The sequence below is a fragment of the Myotis yumanensis genome, unplaced genomic scaffold (assembly GCF_028538775.1).
Source record: "Myotis yumanensis isolate MYYU_CA2020_CCGP unplaced genomic scaffold, mMyoYum1.0.hap1 SCAF_2, whole genome shotgun sequence".
NCBI lineage: Eukaryota > Metazoa > Chordata > Mammalia > Chiroptera > Vespertilionidae > Myotis > Myotis yumanensis.
In genome coordinates this window covers 54198415-54216553 of record NW_027223753.1, presented here as the reverse complement: position 1 = coordinate 54216553, position 18139 = coordinate 54198415, and the positions used below count along the sequence as shown (strand labels likewise).

Sequence of the window (18139 nt, the reverse complement as noted above, 5' to 3'; positions counted from 1 at the left end):
ATGATTTGATTTAAAGATTTAAATGGCAAGAAAGCTAGAGTAAAAGATGATTTAGCTAAATGCCTAGGACCTGATCTAATCCAGATTTACGATACTTCTAAAAATTTAGATGATTTAATTTGCAAAGTTGAATGTTCAGAAAATTTAACATAACATATAGCATTATAAAAATTCTAATAATTTGTAGATATGCATATACATTTAAGTGCAACCTACGCACACAATGGTTTATTACTTTAAAATGCTTACCTCCAAATTTTATAAATGACCAAGAGCCTTCACAACTCACTACAACCATTCGTTAGTATTTACACTACCTGACTATATTGTGGTGTTTGAGTTTTTGTGACATCCATATCAGGTTATCTGCTGCGTGCCTCCATTTTCTACTTTTAAACAGATGTGTCTATCATGATTGTCTATGCCTATTTCACCAATGTATGCTGGGTGTGTGGGAGGCAGGGCACTTGTTTCTAGTTCATAGGCATTCAGACTGAGATAAACCATAGTGAGAAACTGAATTCAAGGGTCTCCATCCACACTTAGACCTGATTTATTTGACGAGATCCTGGAATCTCAGCATAAAATAGTAGTGGAATGTGGCTTTGAAGGGATGTTGGAAGAAATTAGTGTATTTTGAATATGAGAGTAAAGTATATTTAAAAGCACAGTTGTATCAAAAGACATCACAAAAAATTGACTATCTGATTTTAAAATGTATAATGGAATTTAATAAAAGACCAAAATAGCAAAGAAAATCTTAAGAACAAGAAAAGCATATTTATACCTGATACCAAAACTCATTATAAAGCTTCAGCAATGAAGACAGAGTAGTTTTGACATGCAAAAAATAGAATAAAAGGACAGAATAAAGAATCCAGAAATAGACCATTACACATACAGACAATTGTTGGCATAAAACATGATGAAAAAAAAATGGAAGTATAAAATATGTTGACGGATTTAACTATAAATGTATAAGAAATAACACACAATGCTAAGAGATTAATCTTTAAGGTAAAATAATGAATATCTGATCCTGGCTGGGTAGCTCAGTTGGTCAGGGAACACACACAAGAAGCAACCAATGAATGCATAAATAACTGGAACAACAAATCAATGTTTTTCTTTCTCCCTTCCTTTTTCTCTCTAAAATCAATCAATCAATAAAATTTTTTAACAAATAGTATCTGAGTAAGATAAAATAACTTCAACTATATGCTATTTATAAGAGATACTGCTAATACATAATATTTATAAAGGTTCAAAGTAAATGGATAGAAAAAGATATGCCCAATAAATTTGAAGCAAGAAAGGTTGATATTACTATATTGATATGAGAAAACATTAGATTTCATGGGTTAAATAAAGCAATCCTGGAGACAAAGAATTTCAATATATTGTAAGAAAATAATCAATTCTCTCGGGAATCTATAATCATGTTAAATTTCTGCATACATAGCAATGCATAGTATCAAAATACTTTAGGCAAAACCTTATGGAATTAAAATACAAAACAAACATCCACAATCATGGTAGGATATTTTAAAACTTCAGTTGATGGACTCAGCCAATAAATAAATAAATAAGAATATTAAAAATATGGAAGACATAATTAAATGCTTGCCCTAATTGGCACATATAAAACATGTAAAAAACAACTGCACAATACATATTCATTTCAAGAACACAGGGGAACATTCACAATATTGATTATATACTGGTCCATGTAGCAACACTCAATACATTTCAAATACTGAAATACAAAATGACAGAATTTTTTGACCACCTAACTTAAAAATCAATAAGAAAAAATGTAAATTAAAAATAATGTGTTTAAAGTGAGAAACTTACTTCTAAATACATGTGGGTAAAAAAGGAATTCAGAGTAGAATGAAAAAAAAATTTTCTGAACTGAATAATCATGAAATATGACATAGCAGGACTTGAACAATATAGCGAAAATAGAGGTTTGAAATGTATACCCTTAAAAAATGCTAGAAAATGGCAAAAAATCAATGAGTTAAGCTATACATTCATCTTAGGAAATTGCAAAAATAAAATAGCAAAATTAACAACAAAAACCAATCCAATTAAGAAATGGTCAAAGGACCTGAATAGACACTTCTCCAAAGAGGACATAAAGATGGTCAATAGACATATGAAAGAATGCTCAACATCACTACTCATCAGAGAAATACAAATTAAAATCACAAATAGATATAAACATAAATGCAGAATGGCTATCATCAATATAACAACAACAAAAAAAGTGTTGGTGAGGATGTGGAGAAAAGCAAACCCTGGTGCACTGCTGGTGGGAATACAGATTGGTGCAGCCACTGTGAAAAACAGTATGAGGTTACCTCAAAAATTAAAAATGGAACTGCCTTATAACCTAGCACGTTCGCTTCTGGGAATATATTCAAAGAAACCCAAAACACTAATTTGAAAAAATATATGCACTCTCATATTCATTGCAGTGCTATTTACAATAGCCAAGATTTGGAAGCAGCCCAAGTGCCCATCAGTAGATGAAGGGATAAAAAAGCTGTGGTACATTTATATGACAGAATACTACTGACCCATACAAAGGAAGAAAATCTGACCTTCTGTAATAGCATGGATGGACCTGAAGAGAATTATGCTAAGTGAAATAAGCCAGTCAGAGAAAGACATGTACTATATAATTTTGCTTATATGTGGAATCTAATGAACATAATAAACTAACAAAGTGGAGACAGGCTCATGGATACAGAGAACAGACTGAGAACTGTCAGAGGGGAGGGGGTTAGGGTCTGAGTGAGAACAGTGAAGGAATTAAGAAAAAAAAAAGGCTCATGTACACAGACAACAGTATTGCCAGATGGGAGGAGATTAGGGAAGGTAGAAGAGGGTAAAGGGGGAATAAATGGTGATGGAAGGAGACTTGACCTGGAGTGTTGAATACACAATGTAATATTCAGATGATGTATTGTAGAACTGTATACTTGAAACCTATATAATTTTATTAATCAATGTCACCCCAGTAAAACATTTTTTAAAAGTTTTAAAATATTGTTGCCCATTTAAAAAGCTGTTAAAATATTTTTAAATAAAAATGTTACAAAAGCATTTAGTGTGATCCCATTTTTTTAAAAAAAAAAAAAAAAAAAAAAAGAAAGAAAGAAAGAAAATGCCTGAAAGAAAATGTGACAGTGTTCACCTTTGGGTAGCAATGAGTGGGGAGAGGTGTGTAGCCATTAACTCTGTCGCCATTTGTGAGAACTTGAATTTTTAAGAAAATGTATCCACTTTAGTAATAAGATAAGAAAAACTTAAATGTAGTAATAAAGTTGAAATAAAATTATATGTGTTTAATAAAGTTCTTGTGAGCCTTTTCCCATGTCAACATATAGTATTGTAAAAATGTCATGTTTAATGACTGCATGGTATCCCATTGTACCCATGCACCATTTTGATTTAAACAATATTTATGGCTGGACATTTAGATTTTTACATGGGCATCTCTGCAATTCAATCTCTTATTATTTAAAAGGAATAAATTTCTAGAAGTGGATTTGCTGGATCATATGCAAAATTTTAAGGCCTGAAATGCAAAAAGATTTCATCATAATTTTGACAGAAGACTTCAAATGCAAATGTATTATTCACATATTGGTTCTGGGTTTTGTTTAATTGCGAATGTTATATAAGCTCAGAGAGATATAAAAGGTTTAGTTGCCTAAATTAGACAAAATCTCAACAATTCGAGGAGTTCCAGTGAGGGCTCAGACTTGATCTCTTGCAAAAAGAAAAGGAATATAGAATGGCACAATATCTTAAGCAAAGAATGCACCCCTGTAATTGCATACGTGGTGTATTATCATATGTGGGAGGGGCTCAAAGAGTGCTTGCTTAGCTGCAATTTATTAAGTTTGCCTAATTCACAGGCGATTTCTTCTTTCCTAGGGATGGCCAGAAAAGTTAGGAGCAACTATCTAATGGAAACAATAAGACATAAAACTAAAAAGTCCAAAGACTTTTACTATAAAATATTATAATTACAGAGCTTGTTGACTGGATTTTCAAAATTTTATGTTATCGCATTTGCTCATGAGATTGTCAGCATCTAAACCAAATGACCATCCTTTATTGAAACAACACATTTTCAACCCTTTTAAGTATAATCAGTGTAAAATTTGTGTATTCTGTTTGGCAACCTATTATGATAAAAGATATAAAATCAAGCTGGAGAGGGAATAGACATATAGTATTTCTCTAAGTGTGAGGCTAGTGGAAGGGGAAAAAAGCAGGTATAAGTAATCTGGAGATCCTTATTTATCTTGACAGTTCATAAATGGATCACAAGCTATCAATGTTGAGACCGTGTGATAGCACAGGTCTCTAAGTCAAGTAACTGATTTTATGCCAGAGAGAAAATTCTCATGTTAGATTGAAGACAACATTATTGATTAGAACGGAGGTTAGGACAGTGCAGCCAAGTCATAGATAGAGACATATGGGTCTAAAAGACTAATGATGCTCCCTTTTGTGTATGTTGGACTTCTTTTTTGTGGAGTGGTATACATTTAAGCCCTGTAACTCTTTTGTTAATGGTTAAACTTCATCATTGGATTATGTCCAAATTCCTCCTTTATATAGGTCAAAACAGATACTGAATGGGCAGAGAGAAAAATTTCAAGGCAAAACTTGATCATTACTTTATAGATTTTATAAGAATAATTTGTATGAAGCTATTCATGAAAATTACCTGTGATTTTGTAAGCTACTTTTCTAATAAATGTTATTATTATAAACTCTTCTTTGGCTTTTATTGAGAGGAGAAATAATTTTCCTCATTATGCATAATTTCTATTCAAGAGTTGTTGTTGTCTGAAACAACTCTTGAATAATTATTAACCTATTCACTCAGCAAACATTTTTAAAAGCCTACTGTATGGAAAAGCATAATATTAAAAAATCACATAGAACCATGTTTATAAAACAAGCAGAGTTGATGCTATGAAAAATGTATAGATAAAGGGCTCTGGTTGTTGAGAACATGGAAACACTTCAGGCTAGTGGTTATCCAGCTGTTTCATGAAGGTGTCTTTTCAGTTGAAGTTTGAGAATGTGTGGGAGAGGCAAACTATAATGAAACTATAGTGTGATAAAAATGTATATGAAAAGGGACATATACATGGGGAACAGTTAACTTAATCTAGATCATTGACTGAAAGATGAAGAGCATGAGAACTCATGGTTGAAGAAATAGGTGAGCTGGATCATTTTGACTTAATCCCCTGCTGGGTATATTGTGGGGTCAACAAGGTTCTTGGTCAGAGGGGTGACTTTACCATGCTTCAGAGAAGCTGATAAATTTTCAGGAATGTTTAGAATGAAGTGAATGATAACAGATTGGGAGACAGATCTTATAAGTCAGAATACTACTGCATTAAGTCCAGGAGAGTAAGTGCAATATGAATGTAAAGAAAACTGAAGCACCATATTGGCATCCAACAGGGATCTCCTTGACAGTTCTAGACAAAAGATTTGCAGCCGTTGTTCTTTGTCTTATTTAATTTGAAATTTCCCCAAGTCTCCTGATAAGCTCAATGTATATATTTTCAGGAAAGAATTATGAGAATGATTCTTCAGCTCCTGGCAGGACCTTCCCAGGTATGGAGATCTGCAGTAACTAGGAGACAGCTCAGCCCATAGCTAAGAGAGTTGGTTAGTAGCCTGCTTCAGGGCACAGAGCAAAGTAAGAGGGCAGCAAGGTTAAAGATGCTTCAAGGGGTTACACTTGAATTGCTTCTGAGAGTAACTCTAGTAGGCTTTGTGTGCCTTCCTTACTGGTTCCATGCTTTATAATTGCTAAATTGATCTGATATTCAGTTGTGCAAGAATGAGTGATAAGAGGCAGAGGTGCTAAGTGCCTTTGAAGGACACCTCATAAGAGAGATGCTGTGAGAAAGGGACGCTGCTGAGAGCCAGTCATGGGGGCTCTAGCCTCTCACTCCCACCACCCCAAACTCAGCAAGTTTTTAAAGGTTCTTTGGAGATCCACCAAAGGGAGCCATCAAGGAGAATAACTCACACAAAGTTCAGAAAAGATAAAATACTTAAAAGCCTCTACTCCCTAAATACCATCCCAGAATGAAATATCCCTGAAAAAAAAGTAAGTAGTGTTCACTGTGTACTTTACAACTATATTAGAAGGTCAGGTATAAAATATTGATCTTTTGATGTATTTCTAATGGAGGGGGGAAAAGAGTAATCATTTCCTGCCCTCCTGAGGCACAGGGAGCTTGGAGGCTCTAAAACTCTGGGGATATGACTTGAGCAAGCAACAGACACCTTGATTCAAAACAAAGCCTTCAAATTCCCGTCAGGGAGAGTGGCATTAAAATATATAACTGTCTCTTTTTGTCACAAACATCTAACATAAATTTTTCTGCCTAGCTGATGCATTATATAACATGATTAATATATAAGTAATATATGACAAATAGATAAATCAAATTATCTATCTATTATCTATCTATCATCTATCTATTATCTATCTATCTATCTATCTATCTATCTATCTATCTATCATCTATCATCTCTTTTTTAATGTATAGAGGACCTAGAATGTTGGAATCAAATTCAGTGCATAGAAGGGTTGGCATAAAAAGGAAAATTCACATAAATCATAGAATGGTTACAAAGAAATTTCTCATCAGGTTGATTTGATTAGCAATAATCTTTGATTCTAATTTCTCAGGTGATGTTTATTTCATCATTTTCCAGGGTAACAAGCTGATGAACCTCTCATTTACATTTTTATTAGCCTACAAAGCTTTTCCTGCTTGTGCTCTTTTACCTCACCCTGAGAGCAATACTTAATGTTTAAGAGTAACTAATAGATTCTCTAGCAAAGACTCAAGTGCCAAACATAAAAGTGACACTCAAGCTAGTGTCCTCTTACACCACTCTTATAATTGAAACATGCCTAAGACATTGCTCTGAGATCATAAAATTACTGATTACAATGCATGATCTATGATCTTCTCTCAATCTCCAGATCAAAAGCCTAAACAGTAGAAGCCTGCCTCCTTGCCTTAATAAACAGAATTCTGTAACACAGGACACATTCTGCAATTAGGGCACAGAGTTTCTAGTTTCAACTTCTGAGAGAACCATTTTTGAATGGCAGAGAAGATGTTGTGTTCTTAAATCAGGTCTTGGTTATTTAAGACTATGTGTGCAATAAAGGTTTACTAGTAGTTGCGGATGTAACCATTTGACATGAAGGTATATCAGAAAGTGACATCATGGGACTGCAAATGACTATTCAGAACAAGTTTACAATTAATGCCAATGACTAGTGTTAGAATACCTATCAATCATTAATGGCATTCATTGAAGTGATATTACAAAAATTTACAATGATGTCCATTGGTTGGTATATTTTGCCCTTGCTATATGTTTTGCACCTGAATTATGGCAGCCCCCAATGCATGCAAAAATTAGGGAGACTTATCAGATAAAAGATTGTCAACAGTGCAGCATGCTTCGAAATGAGATAGAGTTACACTCCTAAATCTGAGAGAGAAGGAGGGGGAGAGAGAGAGGGAGGGAGTGAGTGAGTGAGAAGGAAAGAGAGAGAGAGAGAGAGAGAGAGAGAGAGAGAGAGAGAGAGAGATTTCTGAACTCGTTTCACAAATCCAGCAGAGCACTTATTCCAAAAGCTGTCAGAGATTATTGTTATGAGCTTAATTTTGTTTCCCCATCTATGTCAAATTCATATATTGAAGCTCTGAACCCCAGTACCTCAGAATGTGACTGTATTTGGAGACAGGACCTCTAAAGAGGTCATTAAGTTGGGGTGGTCTCTAATAAAATATGACTGATGTCCTTATAAGAAGAGGAGATTAGGACACAGAGGAATACCAGGCATATACATGCACAGATGCAACCATGTGAACACACAGCAAGAAGGCAGTCATCTGCAAGTCCAGGAAAGAATTTCAGAAGAAATCAACCTGCCTACCTCTTGATAGCAGACTTTTAGCTTCCAAATTGTGAGAATATAAACTATGTAAGTCATGCAGTCGGTGGCGTTTTGTTCTGAAAGCCCTAGTAAACCAATATAATGATCCAAAAAAGTAGCCCATAGACCAACCTCGCTTGTGAATATTAGCAAAGCAAGTTCAATACCAGGCAAGGAGAAAAATGTGCCATGATCGATTGTGTCATTGTGGGAGACCAAGATGTTTCAACTAAAGAATGACAATTGTGTTGGAAGTATCAGCCAAAGCAATTAGGAAAGAGAAATGTAATATGTTTAATTATTGGAAATAAGTAAAAATTATTACTGCACTTAAGAAATTTAATAATAAACCAGAAATATCCAAAAGACTCACCTAAAAATCTATAGAAACAATAAATCAATAAGTTCAATGGTTATAAAATTAAAAATTAATAAAAATACACTTTTTATAAATAAACTATAAAAATTAAAAAATACAATGTCATTTACATTAGCAATAAAAATATAAAATACCTAGGTTAGAAGGGCAGTACATCACTGTGAGTGAGAGTTGGCTCTGACACTTGACAGCGTGTGAGCACCTGCTCTACAAATTATTAGCTGTCACCTTGCACAAGTTACTTAACTGCTTTCTCATAAGGAATATGCAGATAAAATCCCAAGTGAGGATTAAGTCAATTGATATGTTTTGTACTTCATTATCATTTCAAAGCTATTAAATATAACTGGTGTGTGTGTGTGTGTGTGTGTGTGTGTGTGTGTGTGTTACTATTAGTTCTGATTCCAAATGAAGTTCACAAGGGACTATCGCTTATTCATAGGATTGGAGGCAGATCTGATACGTTTTAATTGTAAAACTCATGAGTAAGTTAGAGAGAGAGAGAGAGAGAGAGAGAGAGAGAGAGAGAGAGAGAGAGACCCCACATTTTATAATTCTAAGCATCTGCTTGTTTGTGCCTTTGGGGGAAAAACTAAAGCCATTATAAAAGAGTCAGAAGCTTCTTGGTAAACAAAATTCTATCCTAAAACATTTACATTATTTAGTTAAGAATGAACTGGAACAACATCAATTGCATTTCCTTGAAATCAGAAATAAATTATATAACAACTGGGAAGCATTTCTAAAGCAGTGCTTGGATAAGTGTTTACAATCTGAAAGTGGGATAAGGTAGGATAGAATAAATTCAACTATTAAAATAATACTCTGACCTCCACAAAGTGTATATAAAACTATGCCTTTTTGTGGAAAATAAAATACTCCATGACACCTATGCATTATATATTGCATTATTTCTGACATGCTTTTTCTATTTGATACTTGGTCTTCTGATAACTGCAAAAACTACACCATGACACACTCAAGTATAACAACTTTTAAAGAGTTATTTGACTGTGTATAAAGTGTTTACACTTAAGGTATATGTGTATGTGTGTATAGGTGTGTGTGTGATATGCTCACCTACATGCATTATATCTACATGGGTTTTGGTGCCCATATACTAAGTGCCATATTAAGTTATTCTTGAACCAATTAATGTTGTTGTATATGTAGCAATGTCTAGCCTTTAAATAGTAATATAGAGAGTTTATGTTTTGTTTTCTGAATATTATTTGTGTCCTATGGATGTAAGCTCTGTTTTAGCAATACATAAAAGGGTCACAAGGGAGGAACTGTTCTTTTATTTACAAGATTACACATTTGAAGTCAGATAACCAGGGTTGAGTCCTATCCATCTCATGTATCTATTGTCTGAATGGCCCTGTGGAAGTCATTTAACTTCTCTAATCCTCAGTTTCTTTACTGAGAAACTGAGTCTAATGGTAGTTGTCCCACAGGATAACCAAATGACAATTGCATGTGAATAATAAAGCACTATCAAATGTCAGCTAATATTCTTATTTTTATAGTTTTTTAAATATATTTTTATTGATTTCAGAGAGGAAAAGAGAGGGATAGAGAGATAGAAACATCAATGAGGAGAGAGAATCATTGTTCAGCTGCCTCCTGCACACTCCGTGCTGGGAATGGAGCCTGCAACTCAGGCATGTGCTCTTGGCTGGAATTGAACCTGGGGCCCCTTCAATCCACAGGCCGGCGCTATATCCACTGAGCCAAACCAGCTAGGGCCAGCTAATATTTTTAATCTTCATGGTTGAGAGAGCACATGATGCACATTCCCCCTGAACTCAAAGGGGAGAAGAGGGTTTAACACATGTTTATCGAATGCCAACAGGATGTTGGGCCTTGCATAAAGCAGCATATGCATATGTATTGATAGATGGATAAATCAGTCAGGGGGAAGTATTGAGAGCCAGGGCAACCAATATTTGCTTGCTTTTCAAAGTACAGTAAATCTAAATCTGAGTCTCCAATTGCAATTGCAGTCAGCATGTCTAGGAAACCGCAGCACGTTCTCTTCTATTATTGAAGGAGAAAGCTGCCTAGTCAATGTAAATTTTATTGTAAAATTGTTTAATAGAATTCACAGATATGGGAGGACAAACACACTTGAGACACTAATGGAGGGTCTGAATTTGATATGTGCAGACAAAGAGGCCTATCAGACTTGGCATCAGTTATTGCTTTACAGAGAAAGGTAGGCAATAAAAGAAAGTGACTACTAATGAAAGGAAACTCCCACTGTTCCACTGTCACCACCCTCCTAAACAGAGTAAAAAAATAGGAGTGGAAAAAGCATCTAAATTTTTGGTACAGGAAATAAATACTATATACATATATATATATACACACAGACACACACATATATTATACTATACTCAAACTCTCTGTACCATTTGATACCCAGGATCCTTTATCTGTTGAAATTCTCTATACACTGCATTATTGTGATACTACAATATCCTTGTTTTCCTTATACCACTCTGACCCATCCTGCTCTGTTTCCTCAATGGCTATTCACTAATTCTTCAGGTCTCTGTGGATAGTCTCTCTTAGTCTTGATCCTTGGCCATTTATTAGACCCAATTTGCACCTTTCAGCTATTGTTATGGTTCCAGATATAAACTCTGCACATATGATTTCTAAAAAGTTAAATTAAGTCTCAAATTCTCCACTGAATACTAGTTGTATATTTCTAAATCATTAATGAACATTTAATTAGTAAATTTACATGTCTGGAACAAATTGATTATTGCTCTAAATTGAACCCTTTACCCAATCCCTTTTCTCTGTCTGCTTAAACATCATATTGTCACTCTGGAATCTATACTAAATACTGTGGTCAATTAAATCCTCTTCAACATATTATTTATTAAATCTCTAATCATTCTCTTGCTCAAAATGTTTCAATGGCTCCCCATTTCCTAGTGGAAAATCCTATTGATTATAAGTGTATTTAAAAAGTGGGAGCTTCTGTGTTCTATTAACCTACCACACCATCTAGTCTTGTGTATTATACATTGTAAACCATAATAATTTCTTATTGAATTAAATTATACTCCTTAGTCTTCCATTATCAGTTTCCTTAGTCTGGTCCATTTCTAACATCGAAATTTACCTACAGGGACTCTTCATAATATGTTTCATGCTATTGTTCTATTCACTTTCACCTGAATATGCTGAGATCATTCTTCCTTCACATTTTGGACATAATTCCTCTTTCCTCTGTTCAGTTCTCACCACTCTTCAAAGCTCAGCCCATTTTTAAATCCCTCTCATAAGTCCTTTCTTAAATCTTTTAGTTCACATTGATGGGTTCTAATTTTGTATTCTTTGACATTCATATTTCTAATTATTCCTAATTATTAAATTGACTCTGGTCTTTGACTCTTTCCTCCTCCTTTATTATGACTATACTAGAAGCCCAGTGCATGAATTCATGCATGGGTGGGGTCTGGCTGGCCCGGTCCCAATCAGGGTGGATCAGGGCTGGGCCTGTTGGGAGGAGGAGACGGCGGGAGGTTGGCTGGCTGAACTGCCCTGATCAGGGCCTGATCATGGCCGGGCCAGCTGGGGGGAGGGGTCGTGGGCAATTGGCTGGTGGGCCCTGTCCCTGATTGGTGTGGGGGGGGGGGCGGCCTGGGATGGAGCTGCCTGGGGGGAGGGGCTGTGGGTTGATCTGTGTTTGGGGGCATGGTTGGGGGTGGGCTGTCTGTGGGGAGGGGCTGTGTGTGATAGGCCAGCTGGCCCAGCCCCTGAGTGGGGTAGGGGTGACTGATCAGGGGCCAGCAGCCTGGAGGAGGGGGGCCATGATTGGTTGGCCAGCTGGCCCTGCCCCTGATCAGAGTGGGAGGGCTTATGGGGGACAGAGCTGGCTGAGGGGAGGGGCTGTGGTCTAATCAGGGTGGTAGGGGCCCATCAGGGCTGGGAAGAGGGACTGCAGGTAGTTGGCTGGCCAGCCCTGCCCCTGATTGGGGTGGAGGGCCGATCAGGGGATGGTCTTGTCAAGGGAGGGGCTGTAAGCAATCAGGGTGGGGAAGGCCAATTGGGGGTGGGGCTGGCCAGGGGGAAAGGGTCACGGCGGGGGGCGGGGGGGGGGGGGGGTTGGCCGGCCACCCTGCCCTTGATCAGGGTGGGAGAGGCCAATCAAGGGAGGGGTCAGCTAGGGGGAAGAGCCGAGGGAGGTTGGCTGGCCAGCCCCACCCCCCAATCAAGCCGGTTTGCTGGCCACAGTGGGTGTCATGGCGACCGGTTGCTCTGGTCGTTACGGCGTTCTGGTTGCTGGGTTTTTATATATATAGATTGTTATTTTACTTTTAAATTGCTTATGTAATTTTTCCTGGGTATTCATTTTGTGTGTCCAACTACATTATAAAGTGCTTAGGGGGAAATATGATGTCATATGTTCTTGTGTCATTCCCATATTCTAGCACTATGCTATGAAAAAAGTAGAGGCTCAAAAATACCTGTTAAATGAATGAATGACTATGAGGGCAACTAAAACACATTGAAATTGAGTATTTATTACAATTAATAGTTTTGAAATAAGTCAAAGAAAAAATTCTGCATTTTTTAATATGAGGTTTTTGGGATACCGTTATCTTTTATTATCTGATCTATAACTTATTTAGTCTATTAGATAAGAAGAGAATAAAGCCTAATAAATGTACACCTGTTTTATGCACCATTGATGAGTAACATTAAAAGTCATTAAATGTTACAACAGCTCATAAAGGAAGATAGAGAACCCATGGAGAATTGCACACAAAAAAAAGTAGAGAACAATTTGGAATTATATTAGTAGAACTTTCCCTAAGGCTTGTAGAATCAATATGATAGTTCCTTCCAAACTATGATTACAAAGCAAGAAAAGAGCTATTTCAGTAGGAGATGAAAAGACAAAGCTCTTAACCACCTTGCTATTGACCCTGTTTTAGATCTAGCACTTGCATATGTAATTAATTTAGCACCAGGCAAAAAGGATTTTGCTTTACAAAAATATTCTGTCATTTTCCTGGCATTCAGAGCTCAAAGGTGTTTCACTAGCACTCAAGGTCTACATCAAAAATTCTTCCACTCAGGCTTCTTGATACTTACCTTTCATTTACTTTATCACTGGCCTCAATTGGTTTATTTTTTATAAAAAGATTATATTTAAGTGACTCTATATGGATTTCCCCTCTCTTAATTAACACAAATTCCCTAATACTTACAATGAATGTCACTAAAAAGGTTTATTTTGTGGGAAATAAGATGACATAGTAAGGAGTAAAAATGTCAACATGAAGAAAACTACTTTGCTATTAATATGCTAATACTTATTGAAAGTAAGAGTCTTACAGTGTGACACCTGACCTCATCTCCATCACTCCACCTCCAGCTCACACTACAGTAATAACTTTGGCTCACTCGTGTCCCTCAAACACATCTAGCTCTTTTCTACCTCAGGGTTTCTGTATGTGCTATTATATATATGATACATAGTGTCACTATCTATACATATAAAAGGCTAATATGCAAAGTGTCCCCTCAGGAGTTTGACCAGGAGACTGGGAGTTCTATCACTCACTATGACGTGCACTGACAACCAGGGGGCAGCGCGGAACAAAGGAAGGCCTCGGCCAGCAGCTGGAAGACCCCAATCGGCCCTGATTGCCGGCCAGGCCTAAGGACCCTACTCGTGCATAAATTTCATGCACTGGGCCTCTATTATAGCTTATAAAATGGTGCCTGCTTCTTCATCACTCTGTTTTCATTTTACATCATCTTATTATTTCCTAGTACTCACTACTAACATTGTATAATATTTTACTTTCTTTATTGTCTGTCTCATTCCCAACAACTAAACTCTAAGATAATGAATATTTGCCTATCTTTCTTGCTATGTCACTTCAACAACTAGATCAGGATCTAGTGCACAATGAATAATCTTTCATTGAGTCCTTACTCTGTATGAAACAATCAGCAAAGTGCTTTACATGGATTATCTAATTTAATCATTACAATAGGTTGTTTACTATTTCTATTTTATAAATGAAGAAAACATAGATAGATGTCTTGATGTACAGTAACTTGTTTGAGGTAAACATAGTAAGTGATGGAAACTAAACTGTCTGACTCCTAAACCTAGACTATTACTTACTGCTATAAAGTCTCTGTGTATCAAGCCATTTTTATATTAATTGATGCTTTATTACACTGTTATAAAGTAGATTGAATTGACTATCAAAAGAACATTTATAGCTTAATTTGATCCAAAAAATAAATGAGTGGGTTTAGTAGCTAAAAAGTAAACAACTTCCAGGAAGCCGGTATTTGAAAAGAAGCCAGTATATGAACAAGAATACAAAGAGGCAGGTTTATTTTTACAGGTAACTAAGGTGTGACTTACCTCCAGGTGACCAGCTATTGTAGCAATATGCAGGGCAGTGAGACCGCCATACCCAACCTGCTGTATGTCAGCTCCACTGTGAAGCAGGGAAGTGATCAATTCTGCACTATCCTGTAAGGAAACACATCCTTAGTGTTACCTTTATACTAATAGCAGGTCTGAATGCTGTATAACAGAATGTATTGGTTCCCTAACTGTCAGACAGTTTAGGTACCCAAAGAAAACCTAAGTGATTTCTGTCATAGCAAGGAGCAGCTCTCAGATGGTTGAAATGTAGAAACAAATGACAGGCCATTCAGTTACAATCCTATACCACCTGACCATGAAAGACAGAAAGGACATTTACCTATGGTGAGGCTCTTGCAAATTGAATTCCAACTTAGGTATAGGACACTCCAATAAATGTCCTTTCTCTAGTGACTGCAGTATTGAACTGACTGCCGTGGACTATTTCATGGTAGTTTGGTAATTGCTTCTTCTCTACTGCATATGGGTCATGGGCTCTATATATAATTAATCAATAGAGTCTTTCTTAACTTGACTCATTATAATAGGGAAAATGTTGGGAGTATCATTAGAGCTTATAAGTGAGAATAAATTATTCAAATGACAAAGTAATATTTATGTTATTTATACTATTATTTGCATTGTGTTTCTATCTCTGAAGGGACATAGAACTTTTAAATAATATCAATAGCAATTACCACTCATTGAATTTCATTATGTAATTAACCTTTTATACCTGGTACATGGTAGAACTTCAAAAATAGTTGATAAAAACATATTAAACATAAAAAATGAAATATTTCTCTAAAAAAACTTTATGAAAAATTATTTTTAAAACCCAAAATTTATGAGTCAGAACACTCAAAAGAGTGATATGGAAGGTCACATAGTCACAAAACACCAGATATGGAAGGGAATGCAAAGAAAGTTCTTCCTGTTTAACCCTCTCCCTCAAAGTAATACTTGGCCCATCAACATCTCAAACATACTCAGTGACAAGAATGTCAAGTAGGCACAGGATCGGCCACTGCATTTATGCATATACATATCATTTCAAATACTGCTGGTTAAGAAATTCTTCCATTAAAAAACAAAGTTTAGGGGGTTCCAGTCAAGATGGTGACATAGGTAAATGTAGTACTGGAATCCTTCCACAACTACATCAAAATTACACCTAACCTACCGAAAAACCTTCATTCAGAACAGCCTGAAATCTAGCTGAACAGAAGTCCTACAACTGAATATATAAAGAAGAAGCCACATTAAGACTGGTAAGAGGATGGAGATTCTGAACTGGCTGGTCCCACACCACATGTGATGGATAAAAAATCTGGAGGGATATCTCGGCTGCAGAGGTCCTCCCTGAGGAGCGAGGGGTTCCAGCCCCACACCAGCCCACCCAGCTGATGGTTCCAGTGGCAGGAAGAGAAGAACCCATAACTTCTCTCTCTAAAAAACAATGGGAATTGTGGCTGAGTAGGAGGGAAGCTGGACTCCTAGGCATTCCTCTTAAAAAGCCCACACAGGGACTTACTCAGACTCAGTCACTCTGAGTTCCAATGCTAAACACACCAGGAGCACGTGGGGAGGAGCTGAGTTGTCTGGCATTGGGGCAATAGAAGGAGGGGCAGCTTTCTCTCAGACAGAAGTGCTGGCAGACACCATTGTTCCTTTGTTGAGCCCTCCCCCTGCATAGCCTGCAGGTGAGTGCCATATCTGAGTCTCCGTCAAGCTGACTGACACTGTTTGCCCGGGCCTGATAATTCCACTAAAACTTTCACCATATCCACAATGAGGCTCTTTTGCTTTCTTATCATTTGTGTGTTCACTGGAGTAGCACTTTTAATTTCCTTCAAGAACTTTTCCTTTCCACTCACAACTTGGCTAACTGCTGGCACAAGAGGCCTAACTTTTGCCCTATCTTAACTTTCAACATGCATCCTTCACTAAATTTAATCATTTCCAGTTTTTTATTAAAAGTGAAAAACTTGCAACGCTTGCTTCACTTAGAAGCCATTTGAGAGTTATGACTTGGCCTAATTTCAATACTGTTTTTGTCTCAGGGAATAGGGAGACCTGAGGAGAGGGAGGAAGTAGTGAGCAGCCAGTTGGTAGAGCAGTCAGAACACACACACAACCTTTAGCGATTAAGTTCACTGTCTTACACAGATAGGCACAGTTCATTCCCCAAAGCAATGACTGATTACAGATCAGCATAACAAACATAATAAAAATGAAAAAGTTTGAAATATTTTATAATTACCAAAGTGTGACACAGAGACATGAAGTGAGCAAACCCTATTGGGAAAATAGGGTTAGATGAAGGGTTGTCACAAACCTTCAATTTGTAAAAAAACAGAATCTGCAAAGCAATATGAAGCAAAGCGCAATGAAATGAGGTTTGCCAGTAGTTTCCAAATCTACTCTGCACATCTACTCTACCAAGAAAATTAAATAAAGATTTCATCTTCTTTTACTATTCCATCTGCTCCTACTGCTCAGTCTATAGACATTTGTTTTCTCTATTTAAAAAAAAAAACAACAAATTTTTTTATTATTATTTATTTTTTTATTTATTTTACTGAAGCCAAGGTAATTTTATCTCTATCCATTCCTTTGTTTTCTGGGAAAAGTTATCGATATTCACTACTGACAACTCTGATCTCATTTCTTTTTAGTAATCCCTAGCTATGTAGACCCAAATCTTGGATAAATCCCAAATGAGTTCACCACACTCCTTACTCATTGCACTTTGCTTTTTCTCATACTACTCCCTTCTCTTGCCCTCTATAATCAAGACAAATAACCATTTCTGTTTCTTCCACTTGAAACATTAGGACAGTGATGGCGAACCTATGACACGTGTGTCAGAGGTGACACGCGAACTCATTTTTTGGGTTGATTTTTCTTTGTTAAATGGCATTTAAATATATAAAATAAATATCAAAAATATAAATCTTTTTTTACTATGGTTGCAAATATCAAAAAAATTTCTATATGTGACAACGGCACCAGAGTTAAGTTAGGGTTTTTCAAAATGCTGACACGCCGAGCTCAAAAGGTTCGCCATCACTGCATTAGGACCTCATCACTGTTCTGAATCCACCTCCTCAGCTTCAAGAGGTAACTTCTGGTTTGCCAAATCAAATGTCAATAATCTCCCTCATCTCTGTAGTCATATCATCTTCTTGAAATCCCTCTTTATTTTGGTTTCATAAAGCCGTATATTTCTGATTTCCTTTTCTTTGCCTCTTCATTGTCACTGTCTCCAAAAAGTTAGTGATTTAGGAGTTTAGTCCTTTCTCATTCTATATTCCATCTT

General features: G+C 36.4%; 1 protein-coding gene across 1 annotated transcript in view; it reads right to left on the bottom strand.

Moving 5' to 3' along the window:
* The window catches only part of TNNI3K (TNNI3 interacting kinase), a 296569-nt gene that overhangs the window by 228491 nt on the left and 49939 nt on the right, over positions 1-18139 (bottom strand). The window contains exon 6 of the mRNA XM_070405387.1: positions 14812-14922. Within this exon, the coding sequence (XP_070261488.1) occupies positions 14812-14922 (111 nt within the window). The remainder of the gene's footprint in view (positions 1-14811; positions 14923-18139) is intronic.